Here is a 25,378-nt window from a genome sequence, read left to right as displayed (position 1 = left end):
GAGGAAGAGCTGGACGTAGCAGAGCTGAAGACTGAAGTTTTCAGGATAGGATCAGGAATGAGTACATTAGAGGGACAGCTCATGTGAGGTGTTTCAGAGATAAAGTTAGAGAGGCCAAGTTGAGATGGTTTGAACATGTTCAGAGGAGGGATAGTGAATATATTGGTTGAAGGATTCTGATGTTGGAGTTGCCAGGCAGGAGGTCTAGAGGAAGACCAAAGAGGAGGTTTACGGATGTAGTGAAGGAGGACATGAAGGTAGTTGGTGTGAGGGAAGAGGATACAGACGATAGGGCGACATGAAAGCAGATGATTCGCTGTGGCGAAGGGAAAAGAGTCTTTCCTTCATTCATTCTTGCACATATATGTATATATATATGTATATATATGTAAATCCCGGTCTGGGCCCTTCTATGTGGAGTTTGCATGTTCTCCCTGTGCCTGCGTGGGTTTTCTCCGGGTACTCCGGCTTCGTCCCACAATACCAAAAACATGCACATTAGGTTAATTGGCTACTCTATATTGCCCCTAGAGGTGGGTGTGAGAGTGTGTGGTTGTCTGTCTTTGTGTGTTGGTCCTGCGATTGACTGGCGACCAGTCCAGGGTGAACCCCGCCTCTCGCCCGTAGTCAGCTGGGATAGGCTCCAGCTCCCCCGCGACCCTGACAGATAAGCGGTGTAGAAGATGTATGTATGTATGTATGTAAATATATATGTTCTATATTTATTCTGGCCTTTTGTGTCATTGTGCGAGTACAATCAGAAGTCTTCATTAGACGCCCAACTTCCTCATCTGTCTTCTTTTGTGTTTAGTCTTCAGTGTCACAGAGAAGGTCGCTGTGGTCACAGAGCAGGAAACCAACACACAGTGTGTGCATTAAGTAAATGCATTCATCCTATAGTCCCTACAGAAAGCCAATCTGGAAAACATTTCTACCACTGGCATCCAGTGATTTAAAGCCTATGGGCTTGGCTTTATATGGCTTTATTTGTTTATAGCATATTGACTGCACATCTGTTGCAGCTTATGGAATTTGAAGACATAGCCTCCTTTTCCCTTGTAGCTGCTGTACTGTTGTATTGGTAACACTACATTGCAATCATCATGTGTCTGCTGGTGTTGTAGATTATTTGTGACAGCAGTGCGTATTTTGGGTTAGCTTGCATGAGCGTTTTAACCAGATTTGATCTTTGTGCTTTTTAGTTCCATGCGTTGTGTGTATACACCTTGGAGCATGTGTGTTAAATGCTTTCTGAAAAGTATGATGGAGTGTCTCAGGAGAATATAGTCTACCAGGTTCACTATCAAAGAGATGCGTCATGCTTTTGAACGTTCTTACAAGGAGTTCCCTTTAGATTTACCATGTACTTTAAAAACCACAAAAATCCTGAGCTCATTCCAAACATTATGTGAATGTGCTTTTTTTAACTGGTCTACATGCCCTCTTTTCTTTTCTTTTTTTTTTTTTTTTTTTTGCCTTCAGTCAAAGCATATGCATTCACACATGCACACCTGTTCCCATGAAAGAAAGAACATAGCTTAATGTCTGTCAGACACCAGTTTTGAGGACAAAGCAGGAAAACAAACAAACAAACAAAAAACACAAGGGCATAAACCATTAGAACAAATTTTTAATGCATGGAGTCTCCAGGGCAAAGATTAGCCTCTAGCCTATATGCTGGTACTTAATAGCAGTTCATTTGCTTTCTGAAGAATGCAGATTTTAACTATGCCAATGAGCATTACTAACCACTTTCTGAGGTAAAACTCCGGCCAGTCTGTACTGATGAAGGTACATAACAACCTGAATCACACCATATTGTCTTTTTTAATGTGTTTTTAGTCAAAAGGTCACTGGTGTGTTCGATCCAAGAAGTCTTATTTTGTGGTGGATTGAAGCTGCTAATTGGACACCCTTAGCCTAATTGGACACCATTACCCTCACTAACTACACATAAATATTAAAATAATACAAAATGTTTTGCAGCGGGCTACTAGCACTGTTAGCTATTTATTCTGTCTAAACAGAGCAACAGTTCACCAGCAAAGGAATATTTGTAAAGACCCCCAGGCAAAGCTCTGAACAGGAAATGGTAAAACAATGACCCTCCTTATGTGACAACCTTTTGTGAGAAGAGAATTTCTTTGCCACCCGTTCCTAATTCACAGTCCTGTTTTGAGTCTCAGAAAAATACAAAAGAAGCAATTGACATGCTCTGCAAAATTAATGCTGAGGACATTTTTAAAGTCCTCATTGATTGTGTTTTTAATGTAATTTTGGTTTAATTTATTAGTACAAACACACGCGGACACACACAATCATGGAAACACATGCAGGGTGTATTACACATTTTATTGAGCTTTGAAAATGGGAGCCATAAATCCCACAAAGCTCACTGATTGGCTACATTGGAGGGAGCTCATCTCAGTGATTTCATGAGTGCAGGAGAAGGAGGTGAGAAGGAGGGAAACTGAGGAGGGGACAAGTAGTAGTGGGAGGAGATTTAATTTCAAACTGCAGCACATGTTGACCGTTACCTCTCTGGGCTGAGCAGTGACTGAACTGCCCTCCACTGAGCAGGGAGAAGAGGAAAGAAAAAAGGAAGTGCTGCATTGATGAAGTCACTTCTTCCCAAAACAAAATGTGAATCGAGGACATTTCTGCATGGGTTCCCTTTACAGTCTCAGGGTACAGTCTGCATTCCTCTTAGTATAGCTATGCCATGAGCTACAGGATCACCACACAGCTGTGCAGATGTTCAAAATCCACCATACACACACAACACACACACACACACACACACATACCCTCGGCCTGCAGTGCTTTAACAGATACTTCTTGTCATTGCCACATGCTTACCCTTTGCCCCCTTCTTAAATCACATTTTCACAGCCTCTCACATGATTCTTTGCTCTCATGCCACTTCACCGCTTTGATGTAACCAATGAATGAAGAAGGCTCATTCTGTGTCTGCCAGTCTGTTTTCAAGTCATGCTTGTGATAACAACTTTGTCCAGAAGATGGCCTCAGTAGACTGGTGTGCTGTCCATACCAACGTACTGGACATCAGTTTCATCAGCACATCATTAAATCCTTAATGTATTGCTTCTTGCTGTATGTTTTTTAGGCAACCAAAACCATTTCCACCTGTGCATATTTAAAGAATCCAGCTGTTAGTGTTAGGTAGTGAGTAATAAAGGCATGTTAGGTTGTGAGTAATAAAGATAGTTGTGAGTCTGCAAGTGACCACATCGTTGGTAGTGGACAAAAGAGAAATTACTTGAGCCAATTGGGGAAATAAAATGCCGTCATGGATTAGCTCATCCAATAAATCCTGAGACAAGTTGTTAATGAGAGAGGCTAGGCTGTGGTCATTTGGGATTTTTCCCCCTATACAGTCCTCAGGGATTTTTTTTCATGATTTGGACAGCTGTCTTTTGTCCTTGGCAAGAGCAAACTTATCAGTGCCTGTTTGATTGTGTGCACTCTGATAACATAGACTGCATTTAATTAAAGCAGCAGGCAACTGAAGTTCACAGACCCCAATAGTCTCAAAGCTGTGTTCCAATGGTGCTTAAAGGAATTTGATGCACGATTGTGCAGTAGAGGGAAGGTACATTGTGGAAAAGAGGAAAGGTAAAATTTGTGTCCATAACCACTCATAATGGCTGCTGGTTTTCTTCCCACAACCCATAAAGAAAGAATCTGTATAGTGCATATAAAAAGATGCATGCAACTGTGCAAAGTCAATAGCACAAGGTTGTTTTCAGATTGCTTATTTTATTCAAGCAGCAGGTCAAAACCCACACATATTCACTTTACTAACATATATGATAATTTAAGAGAATGGAACCAGTGGATTTGCATTTTCTCTCTTGAAAAATGACAATGACAATTATTCCTTGTGAACCGCTTGATTAAAAAATTAAATAAATCTTTATTTAAAGGTGCAATAAGCAATTCTGATTGAGTCTCATTCTCAGGTCATTAAGTACCAACACTCTGGGTTGGTGGGACACAACTGAAATGCAACAATCAACTAGCCTGCTGCACTTTTAATGCAAATAATGATGATAATCCAGCTAGTTATTCATCCTGCAGAAGTGGGGTGTTGTCTATTGACTATTAATACAAACTCTGCTGGATTGTTCAGTGTGCATATTCCAAGCCCAAGGCCTTTTCTTTTCAGCATTCACTCCACAGTTAGAACCATAGCTTGAATTATTCTTCACTATCTTCAGTTGTGTATAACATTTTCTTGTGAATCAAATGTTCTGGGCAGTAAGAGAAGCTGAGAAACTATGTAAACCTTGTGTTGGACAGTCGGGGATTTCACTGAAATTGCATGTTGCGTGGTTGCTTTACTCTACATCTTGTGTATAATGCAGTTGTAGCAATCTTGGGTCAAGACAGAATGAGATATTATCACACCTGTCAGGGGTTGATAGAAGAAAAACGGGTTTCTAATGGCCGCAGTAGCTCCATAAACCTGTCTGCTAGCATCCAACCACACAGTCTATCAAGAAGCTATCCTGCGGCTTGCTCAGCTGTCAGTAGAGGAGGCTTGAGTCCTAATGATCCTCCTCTGTGTGTGTGTGTAGTAAGTGTGGAGGAATTGCTGGCTGTTGAGTGTAGGCACTCTGACAAGTAAAGAGAGATGAGAGGAAAGATGAGGTTAGAGCCTGTCAGGTGTACAGAGGACCCTACTATACACTGATGACACCCCCGCCCTGGTCTGACAGGTATGGGTTTGGAGGCCTCAATGCTCATACAACCCCCTCCCCCACCCCGCTCTGCTTGCCCAGAGCCCTGAGGGTTAAACATGAATAATGAATTCAGGCTCCTTATGGCGAGTGCTCAGGAGCCCCCTATATGCTGCTCACATGCCATACCAAATCACAGTATGATGGCATTGCAGCAAAACTATTTTCATTGCTGAAAGGCTGCGCATCACATGTTTGTTTTTTTGTTTTTAATCGAATTCAAAGGGATTTAGTAATTTTCTCCAGGATATTTCTTTGGTGTTTTACAAGCTCAGCTCGTCTTAGGGATCAAATGTGCTACTCTCGCCTGGTAAGGTGAGTTTCAATGGTACTATGTGCTGCATCACATGCATCTGATTTCCTCAGTATGATTGCAATAAACAGTTAACATCATAGCCAAAATAATGACAAAATTAAAAACCAGACCTCCCACTAAATACGTTTTATTTAGTGGAAAACCATCTGTACATGTCCTTTTTTAGAGAAGATAAAACAAGCTGGAAGTGATTGTTCCATCTCAGTTTCATTTGCTGACTCAAGGTTGAGAAAACCTGAGTTTTGTTGCTGAAATACGAGATTTTTTTGAACGTCAATGGAAATATTCCTGGTGAAATTTTTACATTACACAAAATGACATGCTTTTTAACTAACATGCTTTTTCAATCTTTGGGCTTGGCGAAAGGTATCAGCTATTTTCAAATGAAAAGGCTTTCGTACAAGTGAAGTTACAAGTCACTGGTGTTGAATAACAAGTCTTTTGAATTTTTCAATTCTAAAGTCATCAAATTTGTGACTCAAGTCCACTCTCCCCCATGCATTATAACGGCTCTTTGAAGACCTGTACATGTCCTGAGTGACTCCATTAATTTAAACTCGGACTCACATGACCCAAGAGGACTTTGGAGTTGGGTTTCACTGGTAGGTTCTTGGTGATACTGACTCAAGTGACTCAAAGGACTCAAGTAACTTGAATCGGTGTATATATAAGTGGGGATTTAACCATTAAGTATATGGAAAAATTATATCCAGCATGATTTCTCAGTTTGAGTCATGTTCAGGCAAAAGTCATCAGGCAAATCATTTTCATCAGCTGCGTATTTAATGTATAACAACAGTACAAAGTGAATTTTTTGCTTGCAAAATAGGAGTGTTTTTTTATGTACAATATTTATACAATACTGTATAGTTTAAAAAACATTACAGTTTAAATGTCTAGACAGTTTATTGCACAACACATTTTTAAATTATCATCATTAAACCACACATGAAACAGATGAGTTCTCTGTCAACACCTAACAGGAAATGTCATAATTATTTCTCTTATTTTATCTTCTTCTTCTAGATTAGCATGAGTAAAGGTCCTGTGGGGAGTACATTAACCCAATTTATACTGAAATGGTTAAAAAAAGAGCAGTCCTGTAGAATGACACTGATGGACAAGCCTCAAGCATAGAAGTTCATTTTTCGCCGTTGCAGTGGGTGAAATGCAAACAATCAAAACTAAAACCCTGAATTAACGCCTCAGGCTCAATATTTCATCATGATAATCATTTTACAGTTTAGATATGGCACTCTATAAATACAGCAGCAAGGAGACGACAAGCAGTCAGGTAAAATGTACATTTAAACGCAAATTAAAACTTGTGAATAATACGCTGAAGCATGGAAATCTTCAGGATCCAAAGCAAAGATAGTGCTGTGAAGCTACAAACACATGTTGAATGAATGAACTTTACAAGGACCAACTGCTGATCCAAACACGTCATTAATCATAGATCCACTCTGTGCACAAAATATTAGGAACACCTACTTTTATACTGAGGAACAGACTGTTTCAGCACCTCACAGCTCATATGCCTCCAGGGTTAGAAATCCTCATCCATCCCATTTCCTGCATTTAATTTCCAGGTTACGTTCCAAGTGGATTTAAATCAATAAGGCATCAGACCCTTCATATGACTTAATCTGACCAGATTAGTTCACAGGAGCAGCAGGTGTTCTTAATATCTCATACACTCGGTGCATTTCAAGTATCACACTTAAATGTAAACAATGACCGATGAGACATGGAGGGGGCGAGGGACAGGGGCTGTCGACCAGGGTTACACTAATCTGATCCACGATCAGACTTGCAGCATCATTAATCATGCTTTCTGCCACAGTTCAGTTTGGTCTCCACTTATCTTTGAATGGTTGAATTGGTGGTCTATAGATCATCACTGTACAAAATTTCCTATCTGAAATGGGATCTTCTGTACCGTGGCATGTAATATTAATAGCTTCTACAGGAGCATTTAACATGAATGAAACATGAGATATTATATTTGGCACAAAAGCCAGTGATTGGGTCTGGAAATATCTCTCCATATATTTTACATTTGAAGGTAATGCCTTCTTAGTGTTATATTATTAAAGAACTGGACCCACACTTTATCACTGACTTAGAGCATACTGTTCAATCCCTAGCAGAGTTGTAAGACTAAACATCTTGTTTCAACAAAAAATAAATTATGACAGTGAGCTTCAAGTGGGGAAATGAAAAGCAATTATGCTAGAGTTTCAAGTGTTCTCTTTTTTAAGCCTTTAAAAGGCAATAGGAAAAGGCTTAACAACAGAAAGTTACACATCTTTGCTCCAAATGGCTCCAAATGACAATGCTGTTCCAAGCCCATGATATGTAGTGCAAAGAAGTGTCCTTCATCTATGACACAAAAAGTACTTTGAGTCTCGTCTCACCACATGTGCCACCCATTAAATTGGCTCCTGTCTTTGTTGAGCTCCTCCAGTGACTTTTCAAGTTGAGTCAGTCTTTATTGAGTGCTGTTCTCTTCAGCCATACCACACACACGGTTAGTATAAGTACCCACTACAAAGACGAATCATTACCCAGCGGAAAGGAATTGGGCGCAAATTCAGCGACTGTGATGGCCCAAATCTTCTCTCTGTTCCTCTCTCTGTTCCTCTGTCTGTCTGTCTCTCTCTCCCTCTGTCTCTCTCTTTATATGTCTCTAAAATGTGTCCTTTTTAGAAGTTGGATGTTTGCCTTTTGGAGTGTCTTCTGAAAAAACGATGACATTGGATTTAAAAGTCATGCTTTGGGACAATCTGCTGTTTTATGTGCGATGTGTGCAGTGGTTCATGTATATGTGATATATATATATATATATAGATATATATATATATATATAGAGAGAGAGAGAGAGAGACTGTATATATATCATATATTATTATTATATATTATATTATATTATATTACCCTGATTCCAAGAAGTTTGTGATGCTGTGTGAAACAGCCCAAAGACAGTGTATTTACTGTTTTATCTTATAAACTTCACTAATTTTTGTAATTATGTGTTTATTCTGAATTTTTTAAAATTGGGACAGGCACAACAAAACTGGGAAAATTATGTTCTGCTCAAAAATCACCTGTCTGGAACAGGTGAACAGGTTCGCTGGTAGCAGGTGATAATATCATGACTGGGTATGGAGGAAGCGTCCTCAAAAGGCTCACTCATTCACAAGCAAGGATGAGGCTACATGGGCTCTGAAACACTTCATAAACTCATTGACAGTAAATGATTGTAATCTGGTTTTACTTATGTCTTACACAGCACCCCAGTTTTCTGGAATTGTGGTCGTATATCTTTGTGTATGCAAAGTATTGTCTGTTTGTTTATACAGTAGGTCCATTATGTCTGCAGTGTGTGTGAGAAAGTATTTGTGTCATTGTTATAGTGTGTGCATACTGTATGTGTGTGGGTGTGTGTGTGTCTCAGCTCTCTGTAGACATGGCTGAGATGATCTGCTCCACTTTGTACGCCAACCTCTGCTTCTGGGCCTGTTCATCCTGCTCCAGTGCCTCACTGATCTGAAACACACACAGAAATACACACATGAGCACAAACTGTGAAACCAAGGACAAGAGGCATGTTGCTAGTCAGCTGTGGAAATCATATAAATATGTACATGCACATTATGCATCAAACAAACACACAGCAGATCTACAACACCAACAGTTTTGGTTGGTAATTCTGCTAAATGTATTGTACATTTAAACTATATAGATAAAAGAATCGCCCCTTATTTCAAATGAAGTGAAATCTTAATGCTTCAGCATACCAAGACATTTTGGACAATGCTATGCTTCCAACATTGTAGCATCGGTTTGGGGAAGGTCCTTTTCTATTCCAGCATGACTGAGCCCCAGTGCACAAAGCAAAGTCCATGAAGACATGGCTGGATGAGTTTGGTGTGGAAAAACTTGAATGACATGCACAGAGCCCTGATCTCAGACCCATCTAACATTTCTCTTTTTTTTTTCCCTTCTTCTTTTCTTTTTTATACACCTGACCATTACACCACCAGGGACTTTAATGACATTGCATTCAAATACACAAAGAGCTGTGAGGTCAGGCATAATGTTGGATGCTGGACAGACAAAAAAGCCTGGCCTGCAATCTCCGTTCCAGTTCATCCCAAAGGTGTTTGATGGGGTTGAGGTCCGGGCTCCGTGCATGTCAGTCAAGTTCTTCCACACCAAACTGATCCAACCATGTCTTTATGAACTTTTGCTTTGTGCACAAAAAACAAGATGGCAGATGCCAAACTCAAGGCTTCAAAGCCACAAAGTCCAGGGAACTAGAGTACTTTACTTTGTTTGTTGTTTAGTGCTGGATAGGTGGCACTCAGAGCATTTGTCAGAGATAAGAGAGCTACCAGCATGCAGCTGTTTTCAATAAAATGCCTAAAGGAACTGCAGTGTCTGCTGACAAATGTCTGTAGATTCACTAGTGACACCTTTTACAGTACACACAGTCATTTTATCCTATGTTAATATCAAAACATACTTTATAGCTGCTTTAATACTGCAGTCGGCTAAGCAAACCAGCAGGATCTCTACAGCACATTTCTATGATAAAGCATGTTGACTGGGCCTCACCTCTTGGCTGTACTTGCTGACGTAAGCGTAGATCTCATGGAGGGCACTGAGCATGTTGAACTCACTGGAGTGAAGGCGAGCCTGTTCAGCCAGATAGGCATTCATATCCTGATCACTGATGGCAGGCAGGCGGTTGATGTCAGCATAGTACCTGAGAGGAGACAACACATACGGTTGCAGAGCCAAGAACACAGTCATGCATACCAGAGCTTTTTTCTACATTTGGATTCAGTCTTTTGCTGTAAAAAGTCAAAAAATATCAAATCTTAAACATGCCAGAAAATCTGGGGTTCTGACAGGAAAATAAGGAAATGTATCAATCACAGGTTCCATCACTCAGTCACAGTGACTTAAAGCCATACTAGCACACTGTTTTTTATAAACAAATACACTCATATCTCTGTACTTATGAAAATGTTCACTTAGTCACTCTGTCAACCCTATTGGGGCTGCATGGCTAATTGCATCCTGATTTTCAGTCATAACTCCATGCAGTCCCATGAGGATTCTTCCTAATTGCATTACCAGGGAGATTTGAAACACCAAACCAAACAGTTGATAAATTGTAGTTATATCAACATGACAAAACTCTGTTTTACCATAGCTATGGAAGAGTAACATAGTAACAAAGATAAGACCTCAGATGATAAAAAAGGAGAAAAAAAACAGAGTCAGAATTAAGAAATAAACAAATGAATGAGGCTGTTCAGACTAAACCTGATACTGCAAGATCAAGTGTGAATTCTAACTTTCAAGAATTCCCAGTTTGGGGGATTTGAAACACCTTTCTGTCCTTGTGAGGCACATCTGTTTTTGTACGCGCATACACACTCACAAACATGCAAGCATGACTACACACCTTTCTACCCAGCTTTTGTAATGTGGTATGTCCTTGGCATACAGTAGTTTGGTGGAAGGCGAGTCTTTGCCCAGACGATGTTCAGAAGTTGAGCAGGAGTCCATAAAGGTCTGGGCCACAACGGACAGGCAGGCATCCGTGATGCTGCTTTTATGAATGTCAAACACGAACTGGGGATTCTTGATCACGTTTACCCAGAATCGCAAGGGCAGGCTGGAGATATCGAAAGAGTAGAGAGAGAGAGAGAGAGAGAGAGAGAGAAAGATTTTCAGACTTGCATGCAACTTCATGGGTAATAGATGTTCCTGTTTGGGTTTCTCCTGATCAATCCCTGATTTTTCAAATTGACTTTGGTGATTGAATCGATAGAATAGAATGCCTTTATTGCCACTATACACATGTACAATGAGATTAAAAGATGAAAACAAGAAACAAGATATCAGTGATTTTTTTATATTATTACTAGATTTAGTTTTGAGCTTTAGAATAAAAGTTAAGAACATCTTCAAATTAGCATGAAACAACTACAACTGTACAAAACACAAGAGATAAATGACCTAAAAGATAAAGGGATAATACTGCACAGCATTTAGAGTTTAATAATTCAGAAATGTTAACTGAGTTAAATCTGAAACATAGGTTTCTATAGGAACTATTTCAAGCAGGCTTTATAAAGAAAGTGAGATGACTTTAAAGACACAGTAAAGGTGACCAGTCAGGCTCCCTCTCTTTCTCACCAGTTGCTCTTCCAGGTGTGACGAACGTCCATGTCATGGATGCCGTGCCGGTCAGCCTGCTCATCCAGGAAATCAAACATGTACTTGATTGCTAGAGGAAGCGCTGTGCCCCGACACACAGTGCTGAACAGGGTCTCAAACAGGTCGTCCACAAACTTCTGCAGTGTACCCTACAGAACAGTGCATACAGTTAAGACTAACTGTGCTTCAGCTTATGATTGCGGATGGTGCATTATGTTTTGTTAGGTGTTGTATTTTTAAAAATAATCATTGAATAAATAAATCCAAGTCCACCTTTGTTGCTAGCAGCCTTGTCAGGTAGATCTCAGACACCATCTTGCTGCCACGCTCGCCCTCTTTCTGATCCCCGTGGTCGTGGTTCTTGACTAAGTGCCAAACTTTGACCCCACTCTCCAGGTCAGGGGTCAGCATGGGCACACGGGAGTGGGGGCTGTCTGGGCTGGTGGGTGTGGAGCGGAAGGGTACATCCACACCTAGATGGTCAAATGTCAGATATAAAGAAAATGCAATTGCAAAATACTCCAGATGCAGTTTTTAAATAGAGTATCTTGCTCAGGTGGAAGAAAAGTCTAGTTTGTTTCTCAGGACTGCACTTACACTTAAGACAGACTGTCCTTTTGTAATCTGCAATAGAGCGGGTTGGTTGTGGTATGCTTTTAGACTCTATTTGCTGTCATTATTTCATTGGCTGGCATAGTAATGAGAAGTGTACTCATTCACTACAAGCATGTTTTCTGTCCAGGCTGTGTTTCTCACTTTCTGCTCCTCCTTTCATCGTATTTTTTTATTTATTATTATTTTTTTATTAAATCATTTAAAATCTACACTCATCAGCCAACATTAAAAACACTTACAGTGAAGTGAATAACATTAGCACAGCACCAGCCTCCCCCCAACTGGTCAATGCACCACCTCATATTTCAAAATCAGCTCAGGAATGTCTCAAGGACCACAACAAAGGCCTGCAGACTCCCCAGATCACAACCTGAATCTGAATCCTGAATCAGAATCTGTGAGATGTACCAGCATAAGCTGAATATACTTTCCCACCTGGAGGCCCCACCCTCATTGCACAGGACCCAAAGGATCCAACATTCTGATGCCAATGACCACTAAATACCCCAGAGGTCCTGTGTCCCTTCCCCTGACAGATCAGAGTGGTTTTGGCAGCACATGGGGGACCCAGAAAATATCAGGCAGGTGCTTTTAATATTGCGGTTGATGGGTGTGATATGAAATGCTGGCCTGAGCTGCAGTTTCAGGATGTGATTTGATTCAAATGTTAGATCAGCCAAGGATGTAGTTTATATGAATCTATGTCTCCTCAAAGAGCATGCACACGCAGTACAAAGACTAATTTAAACATAACAATTTTAAATGGGACAGAATGTGTGTTCATTTTCTGTTGAATATTATTGATCACATTGCATCTCTTTGTTTAATGTGCTATGTAATCTGCTAATGTGCTTTAAAACAGACTGATGATCAACAGCAACAGATGGTGATACACTACTGGAAGTTGGATGAATATTAAGTATGTGAATTTTCTTAAAACAGTGCTGACCGTATCTGCTGATGCTGCGTGGGAAGCTGGCTGAAGAAGGAATGTTGAAGGAGGACATCTGTTTGGGCACCAAGGCCACCACACAGCGCTCAGACACCTGGAAGACAAAAGTAAAGCATGCCACTTATTTTTTCTGAATTTGTGTAATCTGTTAGTCAAACGTAATCAGGGTTGGATTTTATTTATTTATCTATACTTGGTTTTGGCAGCTCCTCATTTAGGGTTCTCTGTTAGTAATGAGACAATCCCAGTAGAACTAAATGAACTAAAAACTTCTTATCTTCCATCAAACCTTTTAAGATGACAATAAGTCAGCAGTACTTCCGACCGCAGTACTTTGCATTTGGAAAAACTGACTGATGAAAAGCCAGTCTAAATCAAAGGTTTTCAACACACTTTCCGAGGATATCATCTCCAGTGTCCATTGCAAATAAATCAGCTGGAAATAAAAAAGGTGCTTCTTATTGCTCCTGAACCTAGTGAAAAATCATCCTGATTTTGAGTTTTCTTCAGTCTCAACTGAGTCTAGCGATGCTTGTCTTTTCACATAGTTAGTTTGCGAACTGCTAATGGTTAATTTTGGCTTGCTTTTAATTATGTCAGTTTTCCAAAATATAAACACAGATGTGCACGAAAAAAAAAAACTGGGCTCTAGTTGTCTAAATTTTGTCTTGAGGTGGACCCATTCTGTCTGAATTTGAAAACCCCTGGTCTAATGCATGAAGTATTTTTCCAGCCTAAATGCAAAAGACCTAAAATGAACCCACAAGCAAATCCAATTCATAATGAAAAATGAGTTTGTTTGAATAGATTTCACAGGGTACTTAATGTTGGCATAAGGCAGAGGCTCACTGCAAGTGTTGGCTCAAGTGTTTGTCTGTATAGTAGTTTCAGGTAAATGCCGTGTACTGTAGTTGTGCTTGGCAGACTTGACAAGATCATCTGCAGCGTCAACAAAATTCACGCTACTGTTCTGCATGAGCTACAAATGCAGCTAATACAAATCCAGCTTAGCAACAGAACAAACATTTCCACACCTGGCTGAGAGATTAAGAATGAAAGAGCAAAATTGTTTATCTCCCTGACGGATAAGAATGAGTACCTGCCTCTTTTGTCAAAACATGCTTTTATTGCAGGAAATGCAGACTTCCCTTGTCTTTATTTCTCTCTTTGTTTAAACAAAAGTACACAAAGTGCACTGAAATATATGAGTGGTACATTTGGCCAAAGCTGATAGTCAAGACAAACATTTGACCGACAAAGGAAACAAGATGACTCATGCAAGGTTGGAGACCTGTGTAGTCATATTTATGAGCTCAGAAAAGATGTTCTAAAAGACTGAGGCACACAAATGCATGTTCAGGTCAACTATGTGCGCTTGTGACTGGGAGGCTGAAAAAATGTTGGCAGGGGTGAGACGAGTGATAGGAATATGAATGAGAAGTCCTGTCCTTCACCAACAACATCTGCTGTGACACCAGGTAATTGGTTTTTTTTGTAAAAAAAAAAAAAAAAGAAAGAAAGAAAAAAAAAAAAAGAGTCAAGCCTTGAGTATGAAAGGATGACTTAAGTGTAAAGTAGCTTTGTAAACTTCATATTAATCAGAGCTGAAATTATTAGATTGGCTTAAATTGATAATTTATTACGTGCTTGAGTTATATTCCAGCTAACATGCCAAACATTTTCTAGTTCTAATCTTCTTGAACGTGAGTACTACTTTACTCTAATGTAATTGTAAATTGAATGTTGATCGGTTGGATAAAATGAGCAATTTACGGTTTTAAGGAAAATTGCGGTGGACATTTTTCATATATATATATATATATATAATATAAATAACTGTTAATTTTAGCCCTTTCTACATTTGTATTCTTTTTTCTTTTTAATTGTTTTTTGGGGCTTTCTGCCTTTTATTGAAATAGGATAGCTAAAGACATGACAGGACAGGGGGGCAGAGAGAGAGAGAGGGGATGACATGCAGCAAATGAGGCACAGGCACGAGTCGAACCTGTGGATGACTCAGAGGACAGACAGCCTCAGTACATGGTTCGCAGACTCCACCAACTGAGCTACAGGGGCGCCCCTATATTTGTATTCTTAACGAACCTGGTAGTGCATGAGTGTGTTAAGTCTCTTCCAGTCATTTTCTATCTTGGTGGTGATGTCCTCGTCCTGCAGGACCACGCGTGCTGTTCTGCCCTGTCGCCATTCTGTACGAAAATACAGGCAATAGTAAATATGTGACAAATGTCATGTATGTTGTATCCCAAATGACTGACAGTTGCACATTGTCTAACATCCATCATTTGTCTTGCATTGTCCCATTGTGCTGGTGCAGGTGTGGTCACGTTATCCTCGTGTGCATTGTGTTAGTTTGTTCTTTGAAACTCTGTAAGTTGTCACATGTAGAAGTCAAAGTGTCGCAGAGACAGCCTTGTTTATGTTTACTCTTGAAAATTAAATTCTGCAAACAAAACACAAATGACAAAGCGTCTTCATGGGCATTTAAGCTGCCCAAAGCAACACGGAGAAACTGATCCTCTCCAAATCCCTAACCTGTGAAAGCCCCTCGGGGTGGAAAACTACAAACCCAAAGCAATATCTGGCACTACCTACAAGGTATCTTATTTACTCCCTTTGAAGGTGCGTGTCAGCTGGATTTGTGCCGAGTCATTCAGAACTGGATGACATGTTGTGGGTGTAAGCCTAAGTGTAGGTGAGCTGTCAGTAAGGTTTAACATCACTGTTGGTGAGTGTTGCTCCGGTTACGGCAGTAAACAGGTGAGGGGAGGGATTTTCTCCTGGAAACTGAAGTTGAGCCCTTTATCGAAGTCACACATCTTCATATCTGACATGCTTTCTCTCGACTGCATTCTTCTCTCCTGTCATTATTCCAACATATGTGATGCCGACATAGTATCGGACCATTAGTGTTATGAAATAAGTCTTTCACCCTATGAATGGGGCCTCACCGAGATCCATGTCTGCAGCCCGTGGTCGCTGCGAATAGGGCATGTTCTTGTACACCGCATCCAGGATCTTCTCCTTTACTTGGGTAATGGTGTCACAGTTGAGCACCTTGACGGGGATTTCTGGGCTGTTCTCATTGTCCGGGTTCACACAGCTCAGTATCTGGGGATCCAGGATGGAGAGAGATGAAGAGACAGGGGTGGAGGAGGAGTAAGGGAAAAAGATTGAGAGAAAGAGAAAGGTGTTGCTTGCTAGGAATGTGCTTTCATTACCTACTCCTCACCAAACTGTCCTGGTGGAGAGGGTCTTGACCAGAAATGTAATTTCACTAAGACATGAGTGTGCAGCTCTAGCAGGGGCATTAAACAAGTAATGAGACACAGCGTCTCAGACTCTCCGACATGGATATCACAGAGGTGTCATCCTGTCACTGGCAGGCTCTGCACTTTAGCTAAAGCCTGAGGGGGAACTTATTCTGACGGGCCACTGGAGGATCCCAGCCAGCTTAGTTTTAATGGGAAGGTAAAATAAAAAGGCATGGTGGTGTTATACAGGTGGTCCTATCACATCACTCTTTACTGATTAGTATGCACCAGTCCAAATTTTGTACGCTCACATGTATGTATTTTCATTCTGTTTCACGATTTCTCCCCTTATCGGATAGATGACCATTCAGTAACACTTTCTCTGAAGACCACATCTGTCGTGTGTTATGAGGGCATTCATAGTGTATTGTAATGCTTTATGACTACCCTCACAACACATCTGACTTATAAGGAATTATAAATATAAGTGTCTTATGGCTCTTGACTCGTTATAAACTAGAGACTGGCTTATAATGCATTATGACTATCTACTGTATACTCTTACCTATACTCACCTTTAATGAAACCCTATGATGGAGCTGCATTATTATGGATGCATCAACATATATTTCACTTTGCGTAAAACATGATGATAATTTATGATGCTGCATGGACTATCATAGCATAAATATAAGCATAAGTCCTTACCGCAGTGATGTGTTTATAAGTGAGCATAGGTAGTCTTAATCTATTATTAGCCCCTTGAGGTAACCTCAAGAACTAGTCAATAATGTTTTATGACTGTTCATATAGAATCATTATGTGTGTTTATGAGTCATAAAGCATCGTAACTGTATTATAATACACTATGAATGCCCCCATATAAGTTAATCTGGCCTAGAGAAGTTTAAGCACAAAACCTGAAATTTGAATAAATAGCATTGTATTGGGGGCACAGAGACCTCACTGAGATTCCAGGTCAAAGGGCTTAGGTACTCCACTTACAAGTGTCCTTGTGCAAGACACTAAACCCCAGATTGCTACTGATGTGTCTGAATGGAAAAATATGAAACACTTTGGACAAAAGCATCTACCAGATAAATGTATTGTAAACATATGATTGGAAGTCAGTGAGGGATCAAATCCTTGTCTTTGCACAGAAACATAGACTGCAGTGAACTTTAACATACTGATGTTTATATGAATAAGAAAATGAAGGTGGGTTTGGCATTAAACTCACAGCTATTTGAATGAATTTGCTGTGAAGGAATTTTGTCAACATGTCCTTAAACATGACGAGATGGAAATCGATCTGCGCGAAATAATTTGTCTGCTGCCTCCATGTTACTGAAACATTCTGAATCATTAGAGCATTCATAAAATTACAAACACAGCCCATGTATGCCACATTTTAGTGGATCTGTCAAGGCCCTTTGCCAAGAGATGTGCAAAAAATGAATAGAGACAAAAACTCTGGACTTCTTTATTAAGGTCTTTATGACTCACCAGCGTCTTGTATTCAATCTGCTGTCGAATGAGTTTGTCCTCACTGAGGGAATAGCGTGCCTCTCCAGTGATGGAGTCTATGGGTCCCTTCTCCATTTGCTGTTTGATGGCACAGAACAGCATGAAGAGAGGCTCGCCAGCACACTCCTTTGTTTTGGAAGGGAACCCAGGGATTAGAGCGAAAGGTGGGAGCAAAAGAAAATAAGACATAGAAAAGAAGTGAGGAGAAAGAAAGAGATCTGTATTCAACAGCACAGATGATGAGACTCAGTAACTAGAGCATGACACATCAAACATAATAGCAAAAGAGCTTTGTCCCTTTTTGAATTGAAAAGCTGGAAATATGTTTGACCCCACCGGTAATCATTATCCCCCCGCAATGTGCGTATCAGACAGATAAAATGACAGCTACAACAAAAACATACACAGCAGTCTACTTCAAAAGCAGTGCTAATAATTTTAAGGGGCATTGTCATAGTCCATCATTTGGACACCCGTAGCGATAAGGTGTGAGAAAGATTTCATTTTACCTTGAGAAATTTGTGGAGCAAGAAGGCAAACCAATTTGTCAGCATCTTCTCCGCCACTGACTCTGTTCTGCAAGACAAGAAGAAAGCACACTCGTCTGTTAGCAAGAGCCGCCCCACAGAGAGCTGGAGTGCTCTGATTATTCTTTTATAATTTAAGATGTAGAAGAGTCTGACATTGTTGGAACCAAAAAACATGACATGGAGAGTTTACAGAGAAATGGCATCCTTACTCAGCCGTTTGGTCTCAAAGGACACATGCTACGATACGCTGTAAGTTAAGTGCTGCTAGTGCACAACATATTTGGGTCATGACATAATTGTGCAGACACAACTTAGGCGTCCACTTCAAGCTCACTCTTTTACTCCCTCACTGTGTCACACTTAGGAACTTACTTTGCTTATCTGAATCTGATCCAAAGTTTGCAGCTTTACAGCCTCCAGTCACTTTCCTTCACTAACCCGCTGTCTCTGTCATTCGTTTTCGGTCCCGCATTTCAACCCTAACCTTTATCGACCCTTCTGTTGACAGCATCCCATTAAATTTTAGAGTTTTTTTCCGCAAGAGCCGCGTGTTTGGGCTAACAAGTTCTTGTTGTACCAGCTCCCAAGTGAACTCATCCTTATATTTAATGAGTGTACTTCAGATTGAGAGAGCCCTCGTTTTCAAAAAAGAAGAAGAAAAAAAAAACCTCATGAAACATTCATTAGGCCAGCCTCAGCACTGGGAAAACAATCGACAGATAACCAGAGGTGGAGGAAAGAGGGAGAGAGGCGAGAGAAGGGAGGAAAGGCAAGGAAAGGTGATGGGGAAGAAACGTGAGCTACAGCTGAATGTTTCATGAGTGGCACACAGAAGATAAGTCAGACTGACAACGACTCTGCCGCCGCTGCACGACTCTTCCCCATTAGGTTCTCTTCCTCTGCCAGTCCCTCCCACTCTCTATCACTTTTACCGCTCCTGTCTTTCACCTGTCTGCTCGCAGGCACCCTGTTTCTCAGACTCGTAACGGCTGTTTCACGCCGCTGCACAAAACAAAGTTGAACAGAGGTGGGCTTTCCTTCGCTGGCCTAGTTACTCATCCGTCAGAAGTGTGGTAACTGGGCTGGAAAGAACAATTCACAAAAGAATTAACTATGCCAAAAGATAAGTGGCGCTGCTGAGAACTGGGCAGGTTTGTGACGGAAAAGATCTCTACTTTTAGAGTGGAAAATAGAAACAGAGAAAGTGATAAAGAAGCTGCAGGGGTCCAATTCTGGTTCCTGAAAATGACAAGGAATATTTGTATGACAATATATGACCATAACATGTGTGTGCGACTTCTTACTTTGACGTGCTTCTTCTTAATTCATCAACTAACCCTGAGTTTCTCCAGTAAAGCTAGAAGATTGTGACTGTACAACTCTTTGAAGTGAATGTGTAGTTTTTGGCAATGCCTTAGATCATATTCACATAGTTCTCTGTGAAATTAAACTGAACCTAATACTCAGCTGAACAAATTGACTCACTGTTTACACATAGGCAATTTTTCAAAAATGTTTAAAGCGCATTTTGTAATGCAACCATTAGTAACAATGTAATATGTATCATATACCTCCGGAGGAGTAGTTTGGGGTGGTTCTTGCTCTCCAAGTTGCGTTCTATGAGATCTGACAGGAGGTGTTTGAGGATGTCTGTGGCGTACTCGAGCCGTCCTTGCAGAGCAGTCATGATAAGCGAGGCAACGTAGCCACGGTCACGCATAGAGAAGGAACGCTGCAGCTCCAGTGTACGGATGAATGTCAGCAGGAAAACCTTGTTATTCACCAGCTGAGCAAACTGCTTCAAGGCTTTCTCCACATTCGTCTGTCCACTCCCCGGCACCTACACGCATCATGCATTATTGCACACACACACAGAGACACACATGCTCATTAGAAAATACTCAATCAAGGATAAAAAAAAAAGTCACAACATAGATGGAATGAACATAAAGAACAGAAATATGCAAAAAACAAACAAACAAAAAAAACAACACCTGAAGGCGAAAGTGCAACACAGAGCCACAGGTCCTGATACATCCATTCCCTCCAGGAAAGTTTTGAGTCACAATTTCTAACCTCATCAAGAAGTTTATGAAAAAAATAAATAAATTCAGCTTAATATGTCTACAACAAAGGCTTGTTACTTTGATGAAAAACTCTGCAATTAGAGAGGCTCTTCATAACAGAGATCTTTTGAAATCATTGCAACCATAATAACTGCTTGATTAAGCCAGATATAATTGGCAACACCGGCCCAGTTTTGACCTTGAGCACCTTACAAGTTATTCTAGAAATAATGAAAAATTGTTCATCATCAGAGTTTATTCAGAATTAGATATGGAGAGCTTCACAATTAAACTGCTGTGCTCAGAACAATAATGAAACAGTGTTGTTCATGTTAAAGAAACTTTTAAAACCAGGTCCTCCTGAGTTTGAGAAAAGATAAAAAACAGAGTAAAACATTCCTACATAAGGCCAGTACATAACAGAAAGAACAAATGTAAAAATAATGCTTTGGCAAGACCTCTTGATCAACTGAAATTTCCCCATTTGCAGGACCCCTTTAACACTCAATTTACTGATGCATAGGATAGTGATGACGGAATGCATAAACATTTGACAACCACTTTATAATATACTGATGTAAAGTTTCAGATCAACTAAACAAACCACTGAGGTTTATTTAGTTTATTTAGTGATTCAGCTGTAGAAAAATGATTTGTTGCAAGTTTTGAATGTAAAAAGTTCAGAGTTAGAGACCAGGAAAAGTTTGACTCAAAATGGGTGCATGACTGAGGCTAAGGGAGGGTGAAAACTCCAAAGATAATCTTCTTGGAAGTTCTTTCAACTGATGTGGACACCATTAAACAACAGACCTCAAACATCCTCAGATCTCAGACCTTCGCTGACATTTGCTCATACCACTCTGTTTGACAGCACTTGCCAACAAGCTAAAATCAATTTCATTTGGAGTATACTGGAGCCTTAAGGTCAAGGTGTCAAAAAATGGACGAAAGTGGATTCAAGTGCTGCAGGCGTGCTTCCGAGATTACTTACCTCCAGCTCTCTGAGCACGGGGTGATCGTCGATGCCGGGGAAGAGAACCCTCATGGCATAAGTCCGATAGTCCAGGTAGGGGATGCCGGCTCGGTCCAGATCACTCGTTAACTCGTTGATGTCTGTCTGCAGCTCTGCAAAGGCTGCATAAGACAGAGCTGTGCATTAAATATTTTACCACGCATAACTCCAGCTGTCTAATCATAGCAAACCTAAGAAAGTCTTTTTTTCCTTTCTGTTAAAATGGGAGACGAATAGTTTTTTTTCATTTATTTTAACAGAAAGCAGTGGTTAGCACTGTCGCCTCATAGCAAGAGGGTTCCAGGTTCCAGCTCTCAAGAGATGGCACTATAAGGCAACTACAAGTTAGATTTTAGGACTTTGGTACTAGTTTTGTTCGTGTGAGTTTAAATGAACAGGGTGTCAAGTTAATGCGTACGCACCCTCCTTGCACTCCAGGGCCACTCTGGACTCCAGATTGTCCATCTGCATCTGCAGGCGCTTCAGAGTGAGGTCGTTCTCGTGTGACTTCCGTCTGTAGGCCAGCAGGACTATAATGACGATGATGAGGAGCAGCCCTCCTCCAGCTGCGATGCTGAAGATGGCAGGAAGAGTGAGCAGGCTGTCAGACCGGATGTGAACTTCTCCTGGAGAGATGTGGAGTCCTCCTACTTGGACCTGGATAACAACAGACTGGTTTGAAAATGCTCAAATGACAAAGATAAAATTACAAACGAAAAAGACTGACTATGAATTCAAGACATCATTGTTGCAGAATTAAACTGAGTGGTACAATGGAAATGTGGACCATTTTTCCTCAACAATCGCCTTTAAAGAAATAAATTTAAAGTTGCAGGGAGTTGCAGGCACACCAAACACCAAATTTTCTTTGTACTGCTCTTCTCTCATTATTTGCCGGAGTGCTTGTCAATAACTCTGGAGGGAAATGTGCTGTAATTGGGAACCTAGCAGACCATGACAGAAAGCCAGCGACTAACTGAAAGCCTGTCAGTGACCCACAAACACAGTGACGTACAGACAAGTGCTGACCCACAGACAGTGACCCACATCCACACAGACAGGCAATCAGATGCACAGACAGAGAGAAAAGCGCAGGATAGGCAGAAACACTTTTAGACTGACCAGGATTTTGTGCTGCCCGGTGAGGTTTGGTGGCTCACAGAGTAACTGAGTGTCAGACACAGTGAGGGAACAGGGCGTATCTCCAATCAGCACCGTGTAATTCAGCCTGGCTCCGCCAGATGCAGATGGCACCAGGTTACGTCCCTGCAGCACAGTTAGAAAAGCAATACTGAAAACCGCTAAAAATAACAGCATAATCACAAAAAACGCACAGCTTTTACAAAGCAAAAACAGTAATTCGTTGGGATCCTAACAAAGGTGTGGTCTAAAGCATCAGATCAGATTGTTTTTCCAAACTGTATCATGTTTCCACCGCAAAAGAACTGATGACATGTATAGCATTTTTTATTCAATAAATTATTACCCTTCAGTTTTGGAGGTTTAAGTATGTACTATAATGAATCATCTTGGAGAAGACTGGCAGCCAGTGCATTCTTCACTGTGAGCCACTGACCATATTTTGCAAGAAAGCCGCTAAATTATTTTACCTAACAAAGGCAGATTGCTTTCAGATGAAACCAGTCTGCCATGCTGTTCCTCCATGACAAGCAGAGCTAAAGATTTCCAATTGGGGAAAATCTGTTCCAGTACAACAAGATGTAGACAGTGGGACAGGAAGCACAGGCGCTTACAGGGACTGTTATGGGAAATGTAGTTTTTTCCGAAAAATAACTGTACCAGTTAGGTAAGACAGGAACAACTGCTTAAGTCCACTACTGTGTCATTTGTTTATTACATGTGTAGTAAGGCATTCTAATTAATTCATAATAAAACATTATTTAAGGAATACGATGTGCAGCAGATTAAAGAGTTATTGATCACTGAAGCGACAGCAGTGAGGGCAGGGTATAGATAGCATTAGACTAGATGCTGTCTGTAATACTCCTATATGTTACTGATTCCAGGTAGCTATAGATTTCCTCTCTGTCTACTGCAGGGAAATAAATAAAAGAAACCATAATGGGAGTAGAAGGTTAAATGACGTACTTTGAGTATGATTGGAGCGCCAGGTTTCTGCTCCAGGACACCTGTCAGACTGAGTGGCTCCAGGTAAGGGTTGGGGTAGTAGACAAAGCTCGTGTTGTGGTAAGTGAGCAGAGCCTGGACGTTGTTGAAGACGAAGCCAAACTCGTCCACGTGTTTGATTGTCTCCTGGTCAGCCATGTACTCCGACTTCAGCGAGGGCGCGAAGCAGCTGATGGTGGTTGTATTCACCACTTTGCACACCTGGATAGATGCCAGATCAGATGTTTTATATGTCACAGCAGCTACAAGCAGACCTAGTGTGAGGCATAATACGGTCAGGAGACTATACACATCATCATACACACATTTAATGATACAGTGGCTCACACAGTTTTTCGCTGCATGATGAATGATGGCATACATCCTTGAAAGACATCAATAATTAATCTTCTTACACGTTAATTATAAAAAAATGATGACTTTGGAATCCCCAGCAGAAATTCATGAGTCAATGTTGTAAATTGTAAGCAATTTCATTTTAACTTGCTTTGAAAACATTTTCAGTCTTGCAGTAGTAATTAATTTTACCTTATGTAAAGACATGACGGTAAAGAATTATGAGCCCCTTGTACTTGTTATAAATCAACAAACCACTTTTGCTGATTACAGCAGATGTCTCATTTCATGCCCAAATGTGACAGAATTATGATTCTCAGTCATTTTTTATCATCCAGATGTTATGAATTTTATAGAACCTTTTAATGTTATTCCGTTTATAATTCTACTAATGGTCTCCGTGCTATCAACCCACATAACCTGAGATTAAGCATATCTATATGTCTGTTATTCATTAGCTGTTACAGTATTCCCAGCTTATTTCCCCCCATCCATATGTGCAGCTGTTTGCTCTCATGTGTTGGGCCTTCTGCCTGTAAGTGTATCAAAGCTCCTGTCTAGTCTTGAAGCCATTTTTCCTGCATATCTACCAGAAACTGTTTTTATGAAGTCAATCACTTGCTCCACTGATAGATTTGATATCAAATTGCTATAACAGGTAGGAGCCACTACTGTTATTAGTTATTGGTGCTTTATCAATAGCCAATAGCACTGTGGATTTGTAATTGGGGCTTCTGTTTTCTTCTCCAATTCTTGAATATCTTTCTCAAAACCATACAGCTCCCTTAAATTCCCCGAGCTTCGGGGCAATTTCTAAGCTTCGGTTTTTTATCTTAGGTTTCACAGAAAGTTGTTTCAAGTCAATTAACTGCTTTTGTGATTCAAAACATTTTTAAGCAATTCCAGTTATGTTTTTCAGATATGCGCGATAAAGAGACTGCCCTCATTAAATTTACCAGTGACCCTCTTTTAGCTGCTGATTCGGGTTAAAGTTCAGCTTTAATCCCCTTAGATCTCAGTGCTGCCAGTGACACTGTAAAACATGCTGTTTAAATTGACTGGCTCAAATTCTGGGCTGGCATCATTACCGTACCATTTTAATTGGCTCACAGCGTACCTCTCACAGTCTGCACAAAAAACATGTGTTCTTCAGTTCATTACATTTGAAGTTTCTGAATTTCAGTAGCTTCATCGTGGTTTTCGTTCACATTTCTACCTGAGTTATATTATATTTTCAGATAATATATCATGCATACAGTGTTGTTTTTTCCCCTTTTAATACAGATTCACTCATTGAAGCCCAGAGGCATATTGCTCTTTAGTATTTTAAGTAATATTTCCATCGTCTTCTGTCTTTATTTTGGCATCATTAAAAATGTCTGTAAAATCTCTAGCTTAATGCTGGCACAAGCAAACTATCTTATTATTCCATTTCTCTGGTTACGCATTTCAAAATGATTTTTAAGAATATATTAGTCTTTATGAAGGCCAAGCCAACAGTTCCTTCTAGAAATTTCGACCCTCAGTGCAGTCTGAAATCCTCAGGCAATTCCCTGACTGGTGCAAAGTGGAAAACATGAGGCTAAAGGTGAATGGACTTT

The 25,378-nt window shown here is 40.4% G+C and overlaps 1 protein-coding gene across 1 annotated transcript in view; it reads right to left on the bottom strand.

The window, feature by feature from the left end:
- Positions 1–8,204: 8,204 nt before the first annotated feature.
- The window catches only part of LOC124055753 (plexin-A2-like), a 69,253-nt gene continuing 52,079 nt past the window's right edge, over positions 8,205–25,378 (bottom strand). Inside the window, exons 18-32 of the mRNA XM_046382869.1 lie at positions 23,403–23,642; positions 22,416–22,559; positions 21,716–21,950; positions 21,273–21,415; positions 19,787–20,055; positions 18,195–18,261; positions 17,665–17,811; positions 15,856–16,015; positions 14,990–15,093; positions 12,884–12,980; positions 11,593–11,792; positions 11,299–11,468; positions 10,562–10,774; positions 9,703–9,853; positions 8,205–8,631 (exon numbers count right to left, since the gene is read on the bottom strand). Of these exons, the coding sequence (XP_046238825.1) occupies positions 8,536–8,631; positions 9,703–9,853; positions 10,562–10,774; positions 11,299–11,468; positions 11,593–11,792; positions 12,884–12,980; positions 14,990–15,093; positions 15,856–16,015; positions 17,665–17,811; positions 18,195–18,261; positions 19,787–20,055; positions 21,273–21,415; positions 21,716–21,950; positions 22,416–22,559; positions 23,403–23,642 (2,436 nt within the window). The 3' untranslated portion in view covers positions 8,205–8,535. The remainder of the gene's footprint in view (positions 8,632–9,702; positions 9,854–10,561; positions 10,775–11,298; positions 11,469–11,592; positions 11,793–12,883; positions 12,981–14,989; positions 15,094–15,855; positions 16,016–17,664; positions 17,812–18,194; positions 18,262–19,786; positions 20,056–21,272; positions 21,416–21,715; positions 21,951–22,415; positions 22,560–23,402; positions 23,643–25,378) is intronic.

This window comes from Scatophagus argus, chromosome 3, assembly GCF_020382885.2.
Source record: "Scatophagus argus isolate fScaArg1 chromosome 3, fScaArg1.pri, whole genome shotgun sequence".
NCBI lineage: Eukaryota > Metazoa > Chordata > Actinopteri > Scatophagidae > Scatophagus > Scatophagus argus.
Note: the sequence above shows the minus strand (reverse complement) of the source record. Positions and strands in the feature narration are given on the sequence as shown.